This window comes from Strix aluco, chromosome 1 (genome assembly GCF_031877795.1).
Source record: "Strix aluco isolate bStrAlu1 chromosome 1, bStrAlu1.hap1, whole genome shotgun sequence".
Lineage (NCBI taxonomy): Eukaryota > Metazoa > Chordata > Aves > Strigiformes > Strigidae > Strix > Strix aluco.
In genome coordinates this window covers 24,672,735-24,694,304 of record NC_133931.1, presented here as the reverse complement: position 1 = coordinate 24,694,304, position 21,570 = coordinate 24,672,735, and the positions used below count along the sequence as shown (strand labels likewise).

The 21,570-nt window shown below is 37.6% G+C and overlaps 1 protein-coding gene across 1 annotated transcript in view; it reads left to right on the top strand.

Moving 5' to 3' along the window:
- The window catches only part of MATN2 (matrilin 2), a 77,050-nt gene that overhangs the window by 49,069 nt on the left and 6,411 nt on the right, over positions 1-21,570 (top strand). The window contains exons 8-23 of the mRNA XM_074815257.1: positions 3,666-3,788; positions 5,716-5,838; positions 8,053-8,175; positions 8,333-8,455; positions 8,814-8,936; positions 9,030-9,152; positions 9,363-9,485; positions 12,524-12,646; positions 12,741-12,863; positions 12,954-13,076; positions 13,246-13,368; positions 13,559-13,681; positions 13,823-13,945; positions 14,112-14,234; positions 16,301-16,714; positions 19,318-19,470. Of these exons, the coding sequence (XP_074671358.1) occupies positions 3,666-3,788; positions 5,716-5,838; positions 8,053-8,175; positions 8,333-8,455; positions 8,814-8,936; positions 9,030-9,152; positions 9,363-9,485; positions 12,524-12,646; positions 12,741-12,863; positions 12,954-13,076; positions 13,246-13,368; positions 13,559-13,681; positions 13,823-13,945; positions 14,112-14,234; positions 16,301-16,714; positions 19,318-19,470 (2,289 nt within the window). The remainder of the gene's footprint in view (positions 1-3,665; positions 3,789-5,715; positions 5,839-8,052; positions 8,176-8,332; positions 8,456-8,813; positions 8,937-9,029; positions 9,153-9,362; positions 9,486-12,523; positions 12,647-12,740; positions 12,864-12,953; positions 13,077-13,245; positions 13,369-13,558; positions 13,682-13,822; positions 13,946-14,111; positions 14,235-16,300; positions 16,715-19,317; positions 19,471-21,570) is intronic.

The window sequence follows — 21,570 nt, the reverse complement described above, 5'->3', positions numbered from 1 at the left end:
AATATAAGAACCAGAGTGGCTCAAAACCAATAATTTCATTAGTTATTTGAAACTTTCTGACCTTGTCTTGTAGTGACACAAACAGCTTTTTTTTTAAAAAAAAAAAAATCACCTTGCTTTGCCCAGTTGGTTTAGCCAAGGATAGATGTATTTCATTAGTTTGGGAAAGTATTGGATAGATAACGTAGCTATTAAAATCAACTTGAAGTCTCACACAAAACCCCACAGTTTCCTAAAAAAATTGTAAAAACAGCCTTAGCAATGTCAGGATTCTAAACCAATCACACATACTATTTACATTAAAAAGACTTCCATGTTACAGCTCTCCTTGAGTAGTGGCTTGGAATCACAGCAGCTTTTCAATGTAATGTTGCTGAAGTTTAAGGAGAATATATTCAGCAAAATGAACTAGCCTGATCTGGTGACTCAGTTCTTGGGGGGAAGAATTGTACTGCTGATATTGCTTGGAGCAACGTTATTATATTTCTAGATGCTCATAAAATTTATCTGGTTTTGGAACTGTATTTTCTTTCAGTCTTAAAGATGCGTTCTCATGAAGCATCTTTGTCTACAGAGTACTGGTTTTACAACAATCCATGCTATTCTGTTTTTTATTATCTATATGGTATCTTAATACGTTCATGTTTTTGTAGATTGGATGTGCCTTGGTGAGTGTAGGAGCAAAAGAACAGCATTGCATAGAATATTTATTGCCAAGGATATAATTGCAAATTAAAGGCAAATTGTAATTCCCATTTGGGGTATTTTTCCTTAACCTTGAGGGCCTTTGGATTTGGCTGTAAACCTGGTGACGTTTCCAGGATTAAGCTCCTATTCCAAATCTTGTTATAACAAGGATATATCATGTTAGATAAGCTTGTAAAATAAAGCAGAACATTTGCATATAGGCCCTCTTTATAAATCAGGAAGAATGCATCACTGGTGACTAGCACCAGGCATTCCTCCTTCACCATGCATGACTTCTGATGAATACAGGAGCAGGTCTGTGGGAGTCAAAGTGAAGTCTTGCATAGCCAAGTATTTGCTATCTGCTTTCAGATCCTGAGCTCACTATCAGCTTTAACAGGTGTCCAAAGCACAGAATGCAGTATCATTTAAGAAAAGTGAGTTTTTCTAAGCCATTTTACTTCAGAAAGCCTCGTGGCTGGCTTGAGTTCTTTACTGGTTTTCTCTCCACAGAAGCAAACTTCTGTGCTTTAGGTCAGCATGACTGTGAACATGAGTGTGTTAACATGGAAGAGTCTTTTGCATGCAAATGTTATCCTGGATACGCCCAACGACATGATGGCAATACGTGCAGAAATGAGTGTGTCTCATGAACTGCAGCGACTAGTTACTGCAGTGGGGCGAGGTGTGAACAGAATGAGAAAACACTCCTGAGTCCCTTCTGAGATCTGAGCTATGCAAACGTATGTTACTGTAACGTCCACCACAAGCCAGGCCTAGTGAAGTAATGCTATAGTGAGATCCCTGATCCAATAGAGAACTAAAGCATCATCTTCCCCAATCCAAATAACTGGGAAAATGTGTTCAGCCAATGTGTCTAACACAAAAGCAGTGCTTACTGTTGAACATCTGTATCATTGCTATGGGCTGTGAAACTGTAGCATACCTGATGCTGATGTATGCTGATATGTGGAGATACGTAAAGACTTCCCCCTTCTATATGTTTACACTTTCAGTGATCTGTTGGATAAAATGTCCTCTTTTAAAGAATGTTTCTAAACAAAGGATCAGTGTTGCACCAGAAAAACCCAACAAAATTGCCCACTTGACATCACCCAGTTTTTAGAAGATATTTTTATTGCAGAGAACTATTTTGCACATCATCTAAAATATTGGCAGCGTTTTTCCCTGATGTACTTACAACATATTTTTCCAAAGGAACACTCAGTCACTGAAATTAAAAAAAAAAAGTTGATAGTCCAGGGAGTAATTATTTTTAAATAAACTGTTTGTGATAAAGCCATATTTAAGGAAACTTGGATGTGTTGCAAGAGCTCAGAACTTTTAAGCAATTAGGTTTTAAGCTATCACAACTTGAATATCTAAAAATTAATGTATCCCAAGACACACATTGTTTTTAAAAATACCGAGCCTTCCTGTGTCTCCTCACCTTCTTACATTTTTTTACACATGTAATGAAGCACACATGATGGCCAAATTGACAGTTATACTAATTTCTAAAGCCTGGTAATTAGCAGCTTTGTGATTACACCACTCTTTGAAAGAGTGTGTTACAAGATTCTGCATGAGAACCAAAGTATTTAAATCTTAAAATTCACGTTAGTGTGGGTGTTTGTACTGTAAAAGACACTGCCAAACAGATGCAGTTTTTCACAGAGAATACTGGGGGGTTTTATTTCCTTTTTTTTTTCTCCACATTTCTTGTGTGCTCTGAGAAGTTACACAAGCCCCTTCATGATGATGTAAACTGTTGGAAAAAGGAGAATGTTCCAGCTGGAACTTGCTTCAGCTAGTAAAAACTGACACCTCAGCTTCACTTACTCAAGCCAACATTATCTCCATCTATGTATAATGGTAAATCTGGACCAATTACTGCAAACTCATTGCTTAGTTAAATAAACTAATAAACAGCAATATTTAGAACTAAGTAATTTTTCATTAAGTACAGAATATTTTTGTGTAAACAAATAGCTGCAGGCATGCCTGTTCACATCTGTAAATGATTTGCAAATAGAGACATATGAGACCATGTTTGTGTCTGAGGGAACTCCACTACTTATGATCAAGTTAAGCTAAAGTGATCTGGGCCTATGTAACTAAAAATAGCACTAAAATATTATGAGGAAGTTCAGTATAAAGCTTTTTTCCTAAAATGTGCTTTTTCTATACTTACAGAGTCAGCAGATTACATAGTACATCTGCAAGTGCACGTATCTCACCCTACTGCTTTGCTGTCCATTCTGAGACAATATAATTGTTAAACAGAATTCACACTTCTCTCTCCCTTCCCTCACCTTTCCATCTTTCACACAACCAGTTGCATATAAGACTAAAAAAAATATTCCGTTTTATCTTACTTAGGAATAGGAAAATCAAAGAAAAGGAACATATTAAGACACTCTCACACTCATAAGTCATATCTGTCCCCCACTAGACTTTAACTGCTTGAACCTGCTGTCAGGTTGAAGTTTTAAATTGGTGATTTCTCATCCTGTTGAAAAAGAATTTACTGTTTATGAAATAATCTGAAACCCCTAATTTCTATTTCAAGAGTTACTAATATTCATACTTTCTCTCTGAGAAAATTTTATGGTCAACAAAAGAGAGAGTCTTGCTTTTTAAAGAAAGAAAGCATGATTCTGTGGGTAAGACCAGGCGAGACTTTGAGGTTCTCCCTTCACTCCACTTTGCATTAAAAAAACCTTTGTGGTTTTTGGCAAGGGAGATCTGCGCTTCATCCAGTTTGTTATCTGCCAAGTGGGGTTGTTATATTCATTTCACTTATCTGTTGTTAATTAACTCAGGTTACTCAAATAGGTGGGGATACTGCATAAATAAAAAGCTGTACTGATCTTTTTCCTTTGCTCTGCAAAGGCATTGTGTACTAACTACAGTGTCACAGTGTATGTATGTAAGGCTCCAATGTGATTTCTTCAATTATTAACACAAATCAATAGGAGTGGACCACTGTGCTGAAAGCAATCATGGCTGTGAGCAACTGTGCCTAAATACTGATGCCTCCTATGTCTGTCAGTGCTCTGAAGGATTTGTCATTAATGAGGACCTAAAAACCTGCACACGTAAGTCTTGTGAGAACCTCTTTGATCTCAGCTCACCTGGGAAAGGACACACCTTCAATTTATTCTTGCAGTCTGCATTTTGATAATACTTTAATAATGATTTGAAGGCAGAAACAGACAGAAAAAGGACTTAGGAAAGGATACTTGTCAAGATAACTGTAAATCTTCACATATTCAGAAAAGTTCTGGAAGATCTGTTCATCCCCAGGTGTTGAGGACAGATTTTCAGTCACATGACAAATGTGTCTGACTGACAGGTCATCTTGACAGCAGTGTCCCCCAGGCAAACTGCATCAGCTTACCTGGGGCAGGAGGAGTGAGAGTCCACACTGAGCTTTACATTTTGCATGGGAACCCTTAATAGCTGATCAAAAGTTGTCCTGACAGTTCTCCACGCTTTTTAAGTCTAATGATCATTGAGAATCATTGCAGTTTCACAAATAGCCAAATTGCCTCCTTCACTGGAAAAATAATGTATAGAAAGGGCCAGGAAAAGAGGAATGTGAATGCATTTTGCCTGTTGGCTTCTCCTTGACCTCTGATGACAGGGTTTTGGCCACTTTTTCTACAGATTCTGGAAGTATGTTATTTTTCAAGCTTGTTGAGTGTTGAAGCAGCTCCAGAGTTTGCTTCTTTTCTTGCACTTGGGCAACACAGTTTTAACAGAAGTCAAACTGCAAGTGCTCAGTCACAAAAATGATCTAGGGTGAAGTGAGGCAAATCAGCAAAGGCAATTCGTCTTTGTCTTTAACCTTGTCTTTGCCTCCATACTAACCTTTTTAGCCCATCCGATACCTTGACAGACTTCGCTTCTGTCTGCCACTGCAGCTCTAGAAGGTGGCAGACAGCGATGCAAAAGCAGAACTAGTGTACATGTAAAAGCAATAGGGTCTACTAGAAACAATTTTTCTAGGCATTTATCTAAAAGAACCACTGGAAATTTAGAAACAGACAAACTATGGGGTTTTATTGACTTGCAAATGGAAAATCCCTTTTCCTTTGTAGTAAAAGGAGGTCGGTTTTTTCACTCGAGTTATTTTCCTCGTAGACATTTTTAGGCTATAATAAAAAGAGTTTTGGCACTTTGGGATTTCCCAAATGAGCAGTTGAATGGAAGAGATTAGCATTTAACATATACAACTCCTAATGGGAAGACATCTGGGAATTACAATTCTGATGTCATATACATGGGCACAATGTATCTTAAGACAGCTGTGGGAGCACCTGAATGGTAAACAGATGTCCACTCTGACAACTCATTACAAAAAAATGAGTGACACTGTGTGTGTATCCAATAGACAGTAGCAAGTGCTGTCTGCAGGATCCCAGGGGTCCTATGTCTTTGTATTACAGAGAAGAAATACTTAGGAAATTTGAGATGAAAAATGGACCATATTTGACAGTACTTGGCATTCACAATTCTTTGCAAAAGCTTGAATAGTCTAAGTCAAAGCCCACTGAGGTCCCTGAGAGGTTTTCTGCTTGCTGCCATGGCAGCTGGGTCAGGTGCACAACTGAGTTCTGGGGACTGCCACCTTCACATCGGGCCATTTAGAGACTGTATTTGAAGAAGAGTGTTCACAAGGTACTTTTTATGTCTTTGCTGTCTTATGTAAAATCATTGCTGAAGTGTTTTGTTTTTCTTAAATTCAATTTGTAATACTAAGACATGCACTCTATTGAGCTATGTTAAGCATAGGAAAGTATGTTTTCTCAACTCTGCTTAAAGCAATCAATGGAAAATACACCACAAGGCCCTCTTACATTTTGTTGAAGCTGTATGTGTATTATCAGATAAGGAACTGGATTATTGTTTAAGCAGTTCAATGTATTTACATTTACTTATACGTCATGCAAATCCTAGAGATGAAAAATAGTTGATTCATTATTTGTTAAATTTTTTTAATAACTTCCATTACTCCTACAGGAGTTGACTACTGTGCTCTGAGTGATCATGGCTGTGAACATTTGTGTGTAAATGGCGACAGATCTTATACTTGTCAGTGTTTTGAAGGATACAGGCTTCGTAACGATGGGAAAACATGTAAACGTAAGTTATTTTTCAGCAACTCAGATTTTTGTTACACACATAGAAGAAATCTGTAAGGTGGGATTTGATTGCCTAAATATTGCTGTCCAGAGTCATTTTAAATGCTCAAGGATTCCAAAAGTTCATAGTTTCCCCTTTGGCGTCATATTTGCCAGCAGGACATCAATACCTTGGATATGCTAAGGCATCTAAAGTGGTACTGATGCATACTTTTAGGCACACCCTAAACATCTGTGCCATTTAAAAAGTAGCCCTGAAATTGGACTGTTGTAGATCCCAAATTATTTTATTCTGACTTACATCCTTATATGGGACAATGTAATTTTCTTCTCAAATCAAACCAAAAATATATAATGTTTCTAAAGTGTTTTACAGCATGAAGCTTTCAATATTATTAATGGAAAGGTAGTTTTATCCAGCATGGGATAAGGATTATTGCAAAAGAGATATGATAATTGCATTACACATTTGACTGCAATATGCCATTATGATGAGTGGCAGATATCAAGAAAAAATTCATTGCAAATTTTTCTCCATTTTTATAGCTTTGATCACTCAGTGATCAAAGAAGAATCATGGATCATTCTCTGAAAAACACATGGGCATTAAGTATTTTGTAACTGTATTCCCAATAATATCCACAGATGTCATCAACATCTGCTGTTAAAAAACATTAACAGAAAAAAAAATTGAAGCCATCCAGATATTACCATGACAAATGAAAAGCTCCTTATTGGGCAAAGATTAATGGGATAAAATTTAACAAGTCCATATTCTGGATTCTGCACCTGAGACAGAGTAACAAGTCTAAATTGGGAGAGGAGTGGCTGGAGAGCAGCCCTGCATAAAGGGAGACAGGCTCCCTACGAGTCAGCAGTGTGCCCTGGCAGCCAGGAGAGCAAACCGCATCCTGGGGTGCATCAAACACAGCATAACCAGCCAGTCAAAAGAGGTGACTATCCCACTGTATTCAGCGTTGGTGCAGCCTCACCTTGAACACTGTGTGCAGTTCTGGGCCCCACAAGTTAAGAAGGATGTGAAGGTCCTTGAATATGTCCAGGAGAGAGCAACAAAGCTGGTGAAAGGGCTGGAAGACATGTCCTATGAGGAGTGGCTGAGGACTCTGGGTTTGTCTAGTTTGGAGAAAAGGAGGCTGAGGGGCAACCTCATCGCTCTCTACAGCTTCCTGAGGAGAGGAAGCAGAGAGGGAGGTGCTGATCTCTTCTCCCTTGTATCTAGTGACAGGACATGTGGGAATGGTTCAAAGCTGCACCAGGAGAGGTTTAGACTGGACAGTAGGAAGCATTTCTTTACCAAGAGGGTGGTCAAACACTGGAACAGGCTTCTAGAGAGGTGGTCGATGCCCCAAGCCTGTCAGTGTTTAAGAGGCTTTTGGACAATGCCCTTAACAACATGCTTTAACTTTTGGTCAGCCCTGAACTGGTCAGGCACTTGGACTAGATGATTGTTGTAGGTCCCTTCCAACTGAAATAGTCTAGTCTAGTCTATTCTGAGTCCTTGCAGGAAAATAAAGGGTGTGGGGAAGAAAGTGAAAGCAAGGTGTTAATTTATCTAACGTTAATTAATAGATTTTATTTTATTTTGAATTATGAATTGCATCTAAATTCTGTGTCAGAAAACCACACTGAACATCTGCTTGCCCAATTATAGCTGACAATTTTCCAGAATTTCACAGCAGGATCATGTAATTTGTTTTTCTTGCTACCCTTAAATACTACATACACCGAACTTTTGTAATCCTACTTTACAGAAAAATGACAAACACCTTCTGAACTTAAGCACAGAGAAGAAAAAAAAAAACAAAACTAATTCAGGTTTGAGCAATTTCATTATTGAAGATAAAAATATGATGATAGAAAGATATGTTTCTTACCAGAAAGTTTACTTGAAATGTTGATGAGGGATTTAGGTGCCTTTGGAAATCCCTGTGGGTCACTAATCTGCATGCTAGGGACACATGAAATTCTACAGACTCTAGAACTGGAGCAGTGCACTTTTCCTTAACAGAAAGGTTGTAAAATTAGCAGGACAAAGATGTACCCTTTTGTTACAACAAAAAAAGACAGCAAGTGCTAGAAATGATTTGCAGGATTAAGTTAGGAAGGGCAAGAACATTCAGTAGCTGGGAATTGTAAGATTTTGAACATCTTGCCCTTAACTAACACAATTTTTTATCTATTAAATTATTCCCAGGTAAAAATGTCTGCAAATCAGTCAACCATGGCTGTGAGCACATTTGTGTTAGTGCTGACAATTCCTACATCTGCAAGTGTCGTGAGGGATTTATATTGAGACAAGATGGCAAAACGTGCAGAAGTGAGTGACCAATATCTATTGAACATTTTTGCATGTGCATCAGGCAAGGAAAAAAAAGGGTTTTTTCACTTCTTACTGGAAAAAAACTTCCTTTTGATATCTATATTTTTTTAACATGTTCTCATTTGAAACCTGTATTTATATCAATCGCTCCCAGGACGGGACATCTGCAAATCGGTCAGACATGGCTGTGAGCATATTTGTGTTAATGAAGATGACTCGTATGTTTGCAAGTGTCATGAGGGTTTTCTGCTGAGAGAAGATGGCAAAACATGCAGAAGTACGTACTCGGATAATTACACATAGACTTTTATGTACAGTATGTAGATTTGTGGAAGTGTTTTAACAATACAACAACAGTTTACTGTTATAATATAGGACTAGTGTTGTTATACCTGCCAGAAGTTTGTAAGAGACTCTGTGGACAGAAATAGTGTATTTTAATAGTCAAACTGATATGACTGGAGACAAAAAAGACTCACAGTTTTTTCAGGTACCAAGAATTAGAAGGGTTTTCTGCCTAAATTTTTGCCCATTTCTTTCAGTGATATTAGTGGACTAATAAAAGCTATTACTTCTCTCTGCATGATACATTCACTGTAGATGTGCTTTAACCAAATATCATCAACTATTCTCAGATAAAGACATTTGCAGTTCAGTTGACCATGGCTGTGAACATGTTTGTGTTAATGCTGACGAGTCATACATCTGCCAGTGTTATGAGGGCTTTGCACTAAGGGAAGATGGAAAAACATGTAGAAGTAAGTATCCTTATCTTTAATAGAAGATTTCCTCAATAATCTGTGCATTCATAGATATGTTTTAAATACCAACAACCTTATTTTTTTTTCCAGATAAAGATGTTTGCAATTCTGTTGACCATGGCTGTGAACATGTTTGCGTGAATACTGATAGTTCATACATTTGCCAGTGCTATGAGGGTTTTGTATTGAGGGACGATAAAAAAACGTGTAAAAGTAAGTTATTTTATGTCACTGTATTTTCTTGCACTCAGAGATTTACTGAAGAAACATATTGTGTTAGAGGTAGGTCTTACAGGGGATTTTGTTTGACAAAAAGGAGGCTAAATTCTTTATTTACTAGAAGCTTATTACTTTTCATCTTTAAATTTTTGGAAATGTTCTCATTCATCAAACTGTAGTAAATAAAATCTAAATTATTCCTAGATAAGGACATCTGCAAATCAGTCAGTCATGGCTGTGAACATCTTTGTGTTAATAATGACGATTCATACACTTGCCAGTGCCATGATGGATTTGTGCTAAGGCAAGATGGGAAAACATGCCGAAGTAAGTAGCTTATGAATAAAACAAGAAATTTCATTTTCCTTTTATTAGGAGATTATTCACTGATTCATAGTACTCAGAATGGAATATTGCTCTCTGTAGATCATAAGGCTTCTATGAATTAGTTATTGTTTGAACTAAGCATACATTTCAGAAAATCAGCCAATGTTAAGGTGTGAATGTAGCTTTTAAAATGTGAACTTCATTTCTAGATTATGTTGAATTTTAATCTTGAGTACAGGATGTTGCTGCATTTGATGGGCTGAAGTTTCACTTGCCACTGTGTTGTTCTGTGTATATTCATGCAGATCATGACTTAAGCTGTTCCTTAACCTCTTCACATGTTCTTTTGTGAATGATAAGCAGATGAAACTCCTTCAGGCTCTTTGTATGTTTTCTAATCTTTTCATGTCTCTTCTTGCTCCCCTAAAACCTCTGCTATTTATCAGCACCCTTGTAGGGGCACCACAGTGGTACAAAATCTTCTAATAGGAGACGCAGGAGAGTCCAAGGTAGAGGAACTATAGCCCACCTAATTCTTATTTGAATATACCTATTTTTTTTAATAATCTGCTAGCCCTTGTGTTCAGTTAGTTGTCTACCATGATCATAAGCTGTTTAAGACTCTTAGTCACACAGGTGTCCCACATCCTGTAAGTACAGCCTTCGTTCTTTGTTTCTAAATGTATAAGCTTAGTTCTGACTATTATAAAATACATATGATTTGCTGTTATCCAGCTTGCAAAAAGATTCATGTCTCCTTATATCAGCAGCTGCTCTATTTTTATTTGCCATTCTCCCAAAACTGGAGTAACCTACAAAATTTGACAGTGATTATTTCATATTTTCTTTTGCCTTCTTCATAAAAACGTTAAGTAGTAGAAAAGCAGGACAAATTCTTAGAAAGCAAGGCACTCGATGTTCCCCCATTTACAATTTATTCCAAAGACCTCTCTAGCCAGTCTTATTCCATATAAAGTTGATTATGTAGTCTGTTTTTTAATCAAAATAAATACCAAGACTGCTGCCTTACTGAATGCTCCATTGTATGAACAGCATGAGCTTGATGAGCCAGCCTCATAATCAATTTTAAAAGATATTTATTTAGTTTTCCAGGATCTATTTTTCCATAACACCAAGTTGATTGATTGATATTCTCTTTCTTTGATTTTACTCTGAATCAAGTTCCACATTATCTATTCCATTATTTTAATGCAGATCAATGTCAAGCTGACAGGCTCACAATGAACTACTCATCCTTTTCAAGCCCTGGAACAATAGTGTTTTTTCAGTGTGCGTGCCTACACTGGGGATGCATCAGTGTTTTGGGGCTTCCTCAGAGTTCTAGGAGTTACTGAAAAATAACACCAAGCATCCAAGGTGTTCTTCAGCCAGGTCTTTTACAACTCTTTGCTGCAACTTACTGATTTAAAAATGTGTGTGGTTCAGTAGGTGCTGTGTGATCGATCTGCTTCTCAGCTGATGAAACGCTTCACTCCAGTATCATCAGTAGCCTATTTCAGAAGTTCAGATCTGAATACACTAAATATTTTTAACATTTCTGCATTAAGATTGGCAATTCTACCATTTCTGTCTATTAACAATACATTGTTAGAATGCCTTTTGTTCCTAATAGTCTTTAAATAACTTACTCATACTATCCTTTATTTTGTTAGCCATGCACCCCCTCGTTCTTTATCTTATTATTTCAGTGTTTTCAAATTCCTAGTATTTTCATGCTCGGTAAATACTGTGATTGTGCCTTTCTTTCAATCATTATTCAAATCTTACAGCTGTTTTCAGTTTCAATTTCTAAATGAGGTTGCTTTTGCTTTTTTAACTACTCTGGCATTCTTTTTAGATTATGGGACTACATTGGGGGAGGGGGCAGGTATCTAGTAAAATAACCTTAAACAGTGCAATCATTCACTTCTTTTATGTATTTATTATTTTCCCCCCATCCCAAAATACTATGGCTTATATTTGTTTTCAGCTATGTAAAACTCATCCTTTTGAAGTAATAACCATGTCTGCTGCTGGTTTGTATTTGATCCTGTTTATAAACAACAAATGTGTCTGAATTGCATACAGCTGTGTATAAGCAGATGCTAATTTTCACTTACATGATAATTTCTTCTTTATCTGTTATAATGGGATCTAGTTTAGATTGCCATGTCTTAAATGTAATGCTTGTTGAGTTAGAAGATTGTCCTCTGTAGCAGTTTTTGGAATTTTTATATTGGTAGCATAAGACCTCCAGGTAATTTGGCTCAAATTGAAGTTCTTGTAAAAATAAAAATTTCCTTACCTACACATTAAACCTATGTATTTTACTGGAAAGTCAGTCTGAGCTTGGCTGTCAGTACTATTCTACTTTCTATGTAAAGGTAGTTCCTTTAGCAATTGAGAATATTTTTTTTTGTGTTGCAGTGAAAAAGAAATAGGAAATGCTGATAGATGGCTCCACTTCCTTCTGTACTTTCTCCCATCTATCCTTGAAGAGGTTTTAACCAACTGGTTTTAACATAGCAGTCACACAAATCCTCCCATCAATTTTCAGCAATACCAGTTAGATTTTATTTATTCTCTTAAATTAGTAGTTCCTATTCTTCTGGGGTTTGTTCATGCAGACTCTTGGCACTGATTTAAGGATGTTAAAGAATTATTTTGCTTCATGTCCTGTGGTGTTTTGCTTAATTTTGTTTTTACCAGCATGAATTTGTGCTAAATGACTGAATTATTCCCTCCTTTCACTCTTGCTGCTCTTTATATAAAGTCCTCCTCCTTCATCTAGTCAGATTACTCCTAAAATAATTTATTGTCAGTGGGAGGCCATCCAAACCATGCAATTCCTTCTGCTGAGATGGTAGAGAACTCACGCTCTGTGTAAGCTAAGCTGTCTATCATTTAACTAGCCAGAGATTTGCTTTCAGTTTACAGGCTTCCATCTTCCTTGCTCATGGGATTATCCCCACACTGTTTGTATTTATAAAAAAATTTTAACTAGCAAACCACATTAAATATTATCTAACTATTCCCAGGCAAGGATATTTGCAAATCCATCAACCATGGCTGTGAACATGCTTGTGCTAATGCTGGTGATTCATTTGTTTGTAAGTGTCAGGAGGGATTCCTGCTAAGAGAAGATGGAAAAACATGCAAAAGTAAGTAGTCTGATATTTATCGGCACACTTTCTTTCTGCAGCTCATGCTTGTGTAGAAATGAATTAACTAGTGAGAGCTGTCATCTGTTTTCAGATAAAGATCTTTGCAAATCAGTCAACCATGGCTGTGAACATGTTTGTGTTAATACTGATGATTCGTATATCTGCAAATGCCATGATGGGTTCCTACTAAGAGAAGATGGGAAAACCTGCAGAAGTAAGTAGCATGAGAACTTACTTTGATGAATTACACATGTAATTGAGGCCTCTGCTGATGTATGTTGGCTACCAACTCTTCTCTTTGCAGACAAGGATATTTGCAATTCAGTCAGCCACGGCTGTGAACAAGTTTGTGTGAATACTGAAGATTCCTACATCTGCAAGTGTCATGAAGAATTCATACTGAAGGAAGATGGAAGGACATGTAGATGTGAGTAGCCTGAGCTATAAAAGTATGTTTATATTTGAGGCTTTTGAGTGTCATGGCTGTGAGTGTTTGCACATGTGTATGTTTGTGATTTCTAACTATTTGAGCCAGTTAATAAAAGATATCTCTCCCTAATGAACCTTACCTCACAAACTCCATCCACTCTTCTCAGATAAAGATGTTTGCAACTCAGTTGACCATGGCTGTGAACATATTTGTGTTAATACTGATGATTCCTATATCTGCAAGTGTCATGAGGACTCCATACTGAGGGAAGACGGGAAAACTTGTGGGAGTAAGTTCTGTACTTCCTGATGGGTTAATGAAACACACCATGCAATGGTAGTGTGTTATTTGTGTCTTTAATATAGAATCAACTTCATGGAAGTGAGGTCCTTCATGGAAGATTATTGCCATAATTTTTACAATTTGTGAAAGTTATTTACCTAGCTAACTGTGCTAAATATAATTTTCATTATTCCAAGGTAAAAATATCTGCAAAACAGTCAACCATGGTTGTGAACACATCTGTGTTCCAACTGGCGATTCATACACGTGTCAATGTCTCAAGGGATTTATATTGAGGCGAGACAGGAAAACATGCAGGAGTGAGTAGCTGAAACTTTTATGGGGAATATGTTTTTTCAGTCATAAAAGAAATAAGAGACTTAATTTCACTCAAAGCTTGTTCATACCAGTTTTGCATTTCAGAAATGGTCTAATAAGGAAATTCTCTTAACAATTCTCAGATAAAGACCTGTGTAAATCCATTGACCATGGCTGTGAACATGTGTGCATTAATAATAACAATTCATACAGCTGTCAGTGCCATGAGGGTTTTGTCCTGCGACAAGATGGGAAAACATGTCGATGTAAGTAACTCAATATGCCTGTCAGCCACTCTTCTCTGGCATTGCTACCTAAATGAACAAAGATGTTATACTCCTTTGTCACACATTCTTCAAATATCATGTTTGGAGTCTTTGAATTTATAAATATGTTAAATTGAATATACATAAATATTTCAATTTTTCCTAGATAAAGATGTTTGCAAATCAGTTGTCCATGGTTGTGAACATATTTGTGTTAATAATGATGATTCATACATCTGTAAATGCCAGGAGGGATATGTACTACAAGAGGATCAGAAAACATGCAGAAGTAAGTACATTTTTTTAAAGCATTTGTTTCTTTGATTTATAAAATTACTTGACCTCACTTCAAATGCCTCACTTCAAAATGATATAATATATGAAAGCCCAAAGCATACATGAGTGTGATGGAAAATGTCTTGAACAATTAACTTGATGCTCTTGCAAGCAAAAAACTAACAAATTGGAACAGTTGTTTTGGTGTAGCATCAAGTACGATAATAATTCTTTCCAAACTTCAGGAAAAAAGCCAAAGTGAAATCTTACTATCAAGAAATGTACACTTTAGTCAGATTCATATACTGTGGAGCTTTTATCTTTATATCCTCCATTTTAAAATATCATTAATTTTATTTGCTTATCTTCCAACATGACATGCTTAGAGTATGACATGCATTTATCTCATCACCCCTTAATACTTGGAGGAGAAATTCTTCTACTGCAACTCAGTAAAAACATTTATTCTGCAAAAATGGATGCCTTAGTTGGAGAGACTGTTATTACCAAAAGAATGATAACATGTTCATGGCTGATCTCAATCCTAACTAAAACCATTCACTGTGAACTGCTGCCCTATCTTGACTTATGCAATGATACTAAGGTGGTTCTGATATTCACACTCATTGCATTTCCATCGCCTTAGTACATGTGACACATCTTTTCCTCAGATGACTGCAGAAAGAAATTCTTGGACAGCAGTTTTAAAATAGAGTTATTGTCTAAGAAGAAAAGCCCAAGCCTTAAAGCTGAAAATTCCTTATTCCTACACTGACTTGGTAACAGACATCTTCAGTAATTTCTACAGTCAAAGTAATTTCTGCTGCACAATTCTCTCTTGCATACTGCTTACAGCATTCTTACTATACAAACATCAGAGATGAGTGGAGGACAAAGTTCATTTGGTCCAGACTAAGATGCAAATCTTACATTCCTTAGCATGGCAAATTCTCCCTGGAAGCTACATTGATCAAATAGGAGCTGAGCATCTCTGCAGCCAGCCCCTTGCACAGAGCGTGCTAGTCCAGGCAATTGCTTTCCAGAATAAAAAAAACCTGGCAGAACCAGTCTGCAGCTTCAAAGACAATCTCAAGTCCCTAAATCCCCTAACCTTGTCATGGATGCACAATGCCTACAAACTGCTTTGATATTTGTGTGTGCACTTGCCAAAAAGTATGAGAACTCCAAATCTCTCAGTCTTCTGACAGACTCCCAGCTTTAATGGGGAAACTAGAAAAGGTTAATTTCAGCAATACATAAGCCTTCTAATTACAAGACTGTTAGAGTCACAAGCAAAAAATCCATATATAAACAATTCTGATCCATGTCTAGCAGCCAGGCACATTTCTAGCATTTACTCTTTCACCTATAGTTTTTTAGCTATTTTTCTGCCACTAGAGGTTTAAGTTTGTTTTATAAAAACATGTGCATTGTGTGAATTTTGTCCCCAGACCTGAACCTCATCCTAAGCACTCGGGCAGGCTTCCTAACACTTCCCTTCTAGCTCAGCCTTTCCCACGCTCTTTGGCTTTTGCCTCACTGTTTCCTGCCACTCTAATAGATTTTCACTTTATATACAAGTGTGGCTTCACTGACTCATTTCTTTGTATCACCTTTACGTTTTTGCTACTTCTGCAACACAAATGCAGCTCCAGTAATTCTCTTCCATGTCTTTCAGTGCTGGTCATCTACACAAATGTAAAGTTAACATACTGGCCTATCCCTGGAATAAAATAATGGCAACTCTTTCTCTATATCCTACCTATGTTCTTTAGTGATGCAGTTCTCTCCACTTAAGTCATTCTTAAAATTTGCAGATTGTTGCTGTATTTTTAAGAGTTGCAGTATTCTGCAAAGCAGTCGGTCTCACTATATTTTTTGTTAAATTCTTGGTGATAGGCACACTCTTAGCTTTTAATGTAGACTGTACACATCTTTAGACACACTGGCAAAGTTGGATGAGCCAGGAACAAGGTACTCTAGACGACTTCTGAGTTTATGCACTCCCTGGGCATCTAGGTCCCTTTCTCAGCTTGTGGAGTTTTTCATGATCTGAACACTCTGCTGCTTATTTCACAGGATGCACTGAAGGCCCACTTGACCTAGTGTTTGTGATTGATGGATCAAAAAGTCTTGGAGAGGATAATTTTGAAATCGTAAAACAGTTTGTCTCGGGAATCTTGGATTCACTTGAAATTTCACCCAAAGCTGCTCGAGTTGGTTTGCTTCAGTATTCCACTGAAGTTCGCACAGAGTTTACATTAAGGCAGTTCAGCTCAGCCAAAGACATGAAGAAAGCTGTATCGCAAATGAAATACATGGGGCGAGGTTCCATGACAGGACTGGCTCTGAAGCAAATGTTTGAGAGAAGCTTCACAGAAGCAGAAGGGGCAAGACCATTTTCAGCAAATGTCCCTCGAATCTCCATTGTGTTTACAGACGGACGAGCCCAAGATGAAGTCTCTGAGTGGGCTGCTAGAGCAAAGCAAAATGGTAAGTGGAGATGTTTCTGACTCATTCTAAAAGGCAAATATTGTTAGAAATAAGATGTAGTAATAGTATGGATATGGTACCGTGTGTGCTAATCAAGAGAGCATTTGCCATAGCAGCCTGGCTAGTACAGTGACCGCTGTAGCAGAACATCAGGTCTTTGGTGTTCGCAGGAGCCTCTGTGACAATGTGTGTATGTCATCTGTAGTGCAGGACTCATGATGAGTGCCTCACCACTGGGGTTCCATGCCATCCACAGGTAGTGGTGCTACCCACCTGGCATGCTATGCCGTGCCCTGAACATATCCGCTAAGGGTAGACATTTGATAGAGAGATTTGAGAACACTGGGAACTTCATGAAAAATTCTAAGAATACAATAAAAAACCCCCAACCTGTCTCTTCAAAATAGAAATCTATCCTCCTGAGAAATACTATGGTAATAATTGATGATGTTATATTTTTATTTACATATATCCTGTATTTTTAGCCAATTTTATAGTGTTGATGGTGTTCTGGAAGGAAGATAGGTCCTCTTTATAAAAGGATATAGCTGTAGTGCTGCCTATCCTTCTGTTTCTGTGTGTCTTATCAGGTGATATGCTGAAATGTAACTGGAAACTGGTGATTTTTAATTTAGAATATGTCTGGGCAGAAATCCATCCTCTAGGACACCTGTACCACAAATCAGAAACTTCTCAGCTGTGTAGCAGAGTCAACTGAAAATTGTCAAAACTTTTCAAGAAAATAAAGGATCCCTTTTTTTCTCTGCAAAACATTTTGCATTTTATGAGAAACTGCTTTAAGAACCATGGCTGATGGCCCACAACAGAGGAAATGGTCAGACTTTAAAAGATGCTGCACATCTTTTTCTGTTCTTGTTGTATTGACTTGATATATTAATCATAACTTGATACATCATTAGTGTCATTTTGGTCAGGACTAATACCTCTCTGTAATAAGAAGAGGGAAAAACATCCAAGGATATGAGAAGAGCACATGCTAACAAGACTGCCATTACAATGAAATATAACCAAAGTGGCTTTTAAAATACTGAAAACAAAACCAAAGATTTATATGCTAACTAGTGAGATCTGGGAAAGTACATGGGAGATTTGCAGGACTGAAGAAGGGAAGAAGTACAAGCCAACCTTGCTTACTTGCTGAATGAAACCTCAGCTCGGGACTGATTACACTGATATTTGTAATGCTACAAGCCAAATCCATCCCCTGTGTAATTGCAGCCTAGGCAATGTAGTAATGCTGAATATGAAATTGGCCTCAAATGCTTTATCACTGATATCTCCAAGTCTTTAAAAAGCAACAGACCTCAGCATGACTGGTCCATTCATTAAATTGAATCAGCTTCTGGTGAATGTTTTACTTTCCTGACTAAAGCACAGTGGTAGACAGATTCATGACAAAGTAAGGAGATGCTTATGTTAAATATTAAAGAGTTGGAAAATGTGACTTTTGTGATTTTATCAGGCCCAGGATTCTTCCGCAAAAGGGTTAAAGTTGCAATTCAGTGAGCATGGAGCTGTTATTTCCCCATGATAATAAAGAGAGATCAAACTTCCTCATCCTAAGTTTTATCTGAAACCAAACAGCTGAGAAGGCAGCTTCTGCTCTTGAATCTTAAAAAAGAGCTTGAAATTCCGTGAAGCTAACAGTTGTGTTATGAATCACAAAATCAGTAGTTGTGGGCACTTTCTAAGCCAGAACTGACGTAAAGAGAAATGTTGTATCATATGTTCATGAGAATAACTGCTGAAAAAGGGGATACTGAAGATCACTATGTTTTGTATTCATTTCTTGTTTAAAATCTGTCCAGTGAGAGCACTGCAAACCATGTCCTTCTTCCCTGCTTTCAGAGTGAAGAAAACTACAAATCTTCATTTATTTTCTCCCTAGCACCTCTGCTGGGGAAATGCTTGTCCTGGGCATCCCTGTTGTAAGGGTCTTTCTCTCCTAGCCCCACAAATCGTTTCTTTTCCCCTGTTCTTTACCGTCATAGGTCTGGGTGACTTTGCACTGCCTCCCAACCCACTGGGATCCCTTAAGAGTGTAAGAATCTAGTCTCAAAGTGCTCTGAGGATTTTGATGAAACACTAAGTATTTATATTTTTCCAAAAAAATTTTTTCTAAAAAAAAAAAACTTTCAGGATTCTACCCCATTTGCTAATATATAACAGGTCTTCCCATCACCCCAGTAATTAGCTTTATGGCACGCACCCTAAGCACACAAGACATACAAACCAGGAACTCACAGTGCAACTGTGAAACTGACTTGTGTGATTCTCTTGGATGTTTTACAGTACTCTTTCTGGGTTCATTTACTATCAGTAGTGGCCAGGGAACTGTCATCTCTGTGTCTTAAAAACTGTTAAATTACAGCAAAGCAGTGAGTTTCTACACCTCTCAACAGCTAAAGCATATTAAGCCTGTTCAAAATCAATTTTGAAGTTACACAGCATATACATTTCTTGTGTTCTCCCTTTCTCTCTAAAATGACTAATGCTTATACACTCTAAAATGACTTCTCATGGAGGAACAAGGGTTTAGAACTGCTAATGTAATAATTATATGCAATTTCTTTTGAATCTAGGTATAATTATCTATGCTATTGGAATAGGAAAAGCAATTGAGGAAGAACTGCTGGAAATTGCTTCTGAGCCATCATATAAACACCTCTTCTATGCTGAGGATTTCACAGCTATGGAGGACATAAGTGAAGAGCTAAGAGCCCAAATCTGTGAAGGTAACAGTATTCCACTTTCACTGAGACAGAAGAGGAACGAATGCTTATAGATTTTTTTGCAGGCTTAAAAGGACAACTAGTGTTATAGTATAGGTCATAGATCACTGGTGTCAGACATTGCAAGGCGTAAGTCACTCATGGTAATTTTTCTGCCCTTTAATATGTAAGGAATATTTACCCTTAATCTATCATCAGGTAAAGGTATATAATAAATGTCTTTATTTTCATAAAGGTTGCATAAAAAGTACACTTCTGTGCCCAGAAGAATCAATTGCTCCCTCCCTTTTCTTTTTCTACAGTTAAGTCAGCCATGCACTGAACCCCACCCTGCCAAGGAAGCATGATCTACTTCATTAGGAATGTGCAAAAATAATCAGGGATTTGTAATGTCTTAACGAGAATTTAAAAATTACTCTTAAGACCAGTGGCAAAAAACCTAAACACAGCAAAACAAATCATCAAAAGTTGTACATATTTATAGAAGACTAAAAATAGTTCATTGAACATGCATTCACAGCTACAAAGAGTGGATCTCAGTTATGCGTGAGCTCTGAGTTTTGCTCCACAAATGTGAAAGGTTTCTTCCAGAAAGCATCCTTCCTCACTCTGGCATAAACAGCCTTGATATAAACATTCCCAGCTGAAGTTTTGCAAGGAGAAGGGGGAATGCGAGCTGGGACAAAAGCTGTTCAGCCAGAGACAGGACAGCATGTCTCTCCCACTCACACATTCCCAGGACTCAATATTATTTGTACATTCAAATTGGTACCTGAAGCAAAATTCAGAAACATCACTGTGAATAATATTAGTCATAGCACTAGAATTGTGCAAGATTATTTAATTTTCACTAGCTTTTATTTGGTTGTTTTTCTTAGAATTAAATGCAAATAGGTTTTATTTCCTTCTTTAACATTACTGTGTAAAATTGACTGGCAAGCAGCAGTTCTTCCTCATACAGATGTCAAGGAAGAATCTGAAAAAAAGAATCTGAGAATGTTTCCTAGCTTGTATATTCTTTGTGTTTCTCTCAGTCCTAAGAAGCCCTAGTTCCATCTTTCTGAAATACAAAATACTGTGATAGTATGAAACCAAGTCTGCTCAATTAACCTTCTTATTAGGCAGATAATCTGCTGATGACAGCATGTCATCTTAAAAGCTTGGGGAGATGCCAAAGCCAAAACTATCTGGCAACTGGTGTAATTCTCACTCCCTAGCAAACCCCAGAGCTCGGTGATGGAAATGCATCCTTCAGGCACCCACAGCCGTGTTTTAGCAACCACAATGTTCATTTTTTATTTAAAACTGTTACTTACTATATGAAAAATAAGTAAATCCTGCCCCTTTGTGGCAGTTTCTAGACTACACCTCTAATAACAGCAGAGCTGGTGCCCCTTCAGCTTCCATCCCCCTCCTCTCTCACCAACAGGCAATGCCTCACACCTGTGAACTGAGGACTGACACAGCCTTGTTTTGTGGACACTCCAGGACTCTATCTATTGCTCATCAACTCACACCACCAGAAATTCTGCCTCTAAGCCTGTTACACAAGCTGAAAGCTCATTTTTTTTTTTCCCCCTCTGTTTTGGTTTACAGCCTAAATTTTTCCCTCCAGGCAAGGGCAGTAATTTCATTTTTATTCCAGCCTTGGTCTTTGGCTGAGGACTTCTGAGGCTCCAGCCTGAGAGGGCAGTGGGAGACCCTCTGAACCTCATGGACTCCACTGACAAAGCCTCTCAGCCCCAGTCCCCACTGTGGATGGGCTGCATGTTTCCAAGTAAAGCAGAAGCCCTCCAAATCTCTTTTGGGGCAAGGCTTTTTCCTTTTATTCTGCAAGAAAGCATCAGCCTTATAGAAGAGCTACTGATTAATTATTCTTGATGACTAGTAGTAAAAAAAAAAAAAAAATATGGTGGTTTCTCTCTTTTGCCTCTTACTAGGAGGAAATCAGTTGGACAGTTCCTACTCATTGCCTTGGTTAATGTTCACTTCTCATCTGACTGGAAGCACTAACTACAGCAATATGCACGTTAATACGTACACACTCATCATGACTGCCTCTTCACCCCTGTTCTGAGCATGTGCATTATGGGAGCCTTTAAT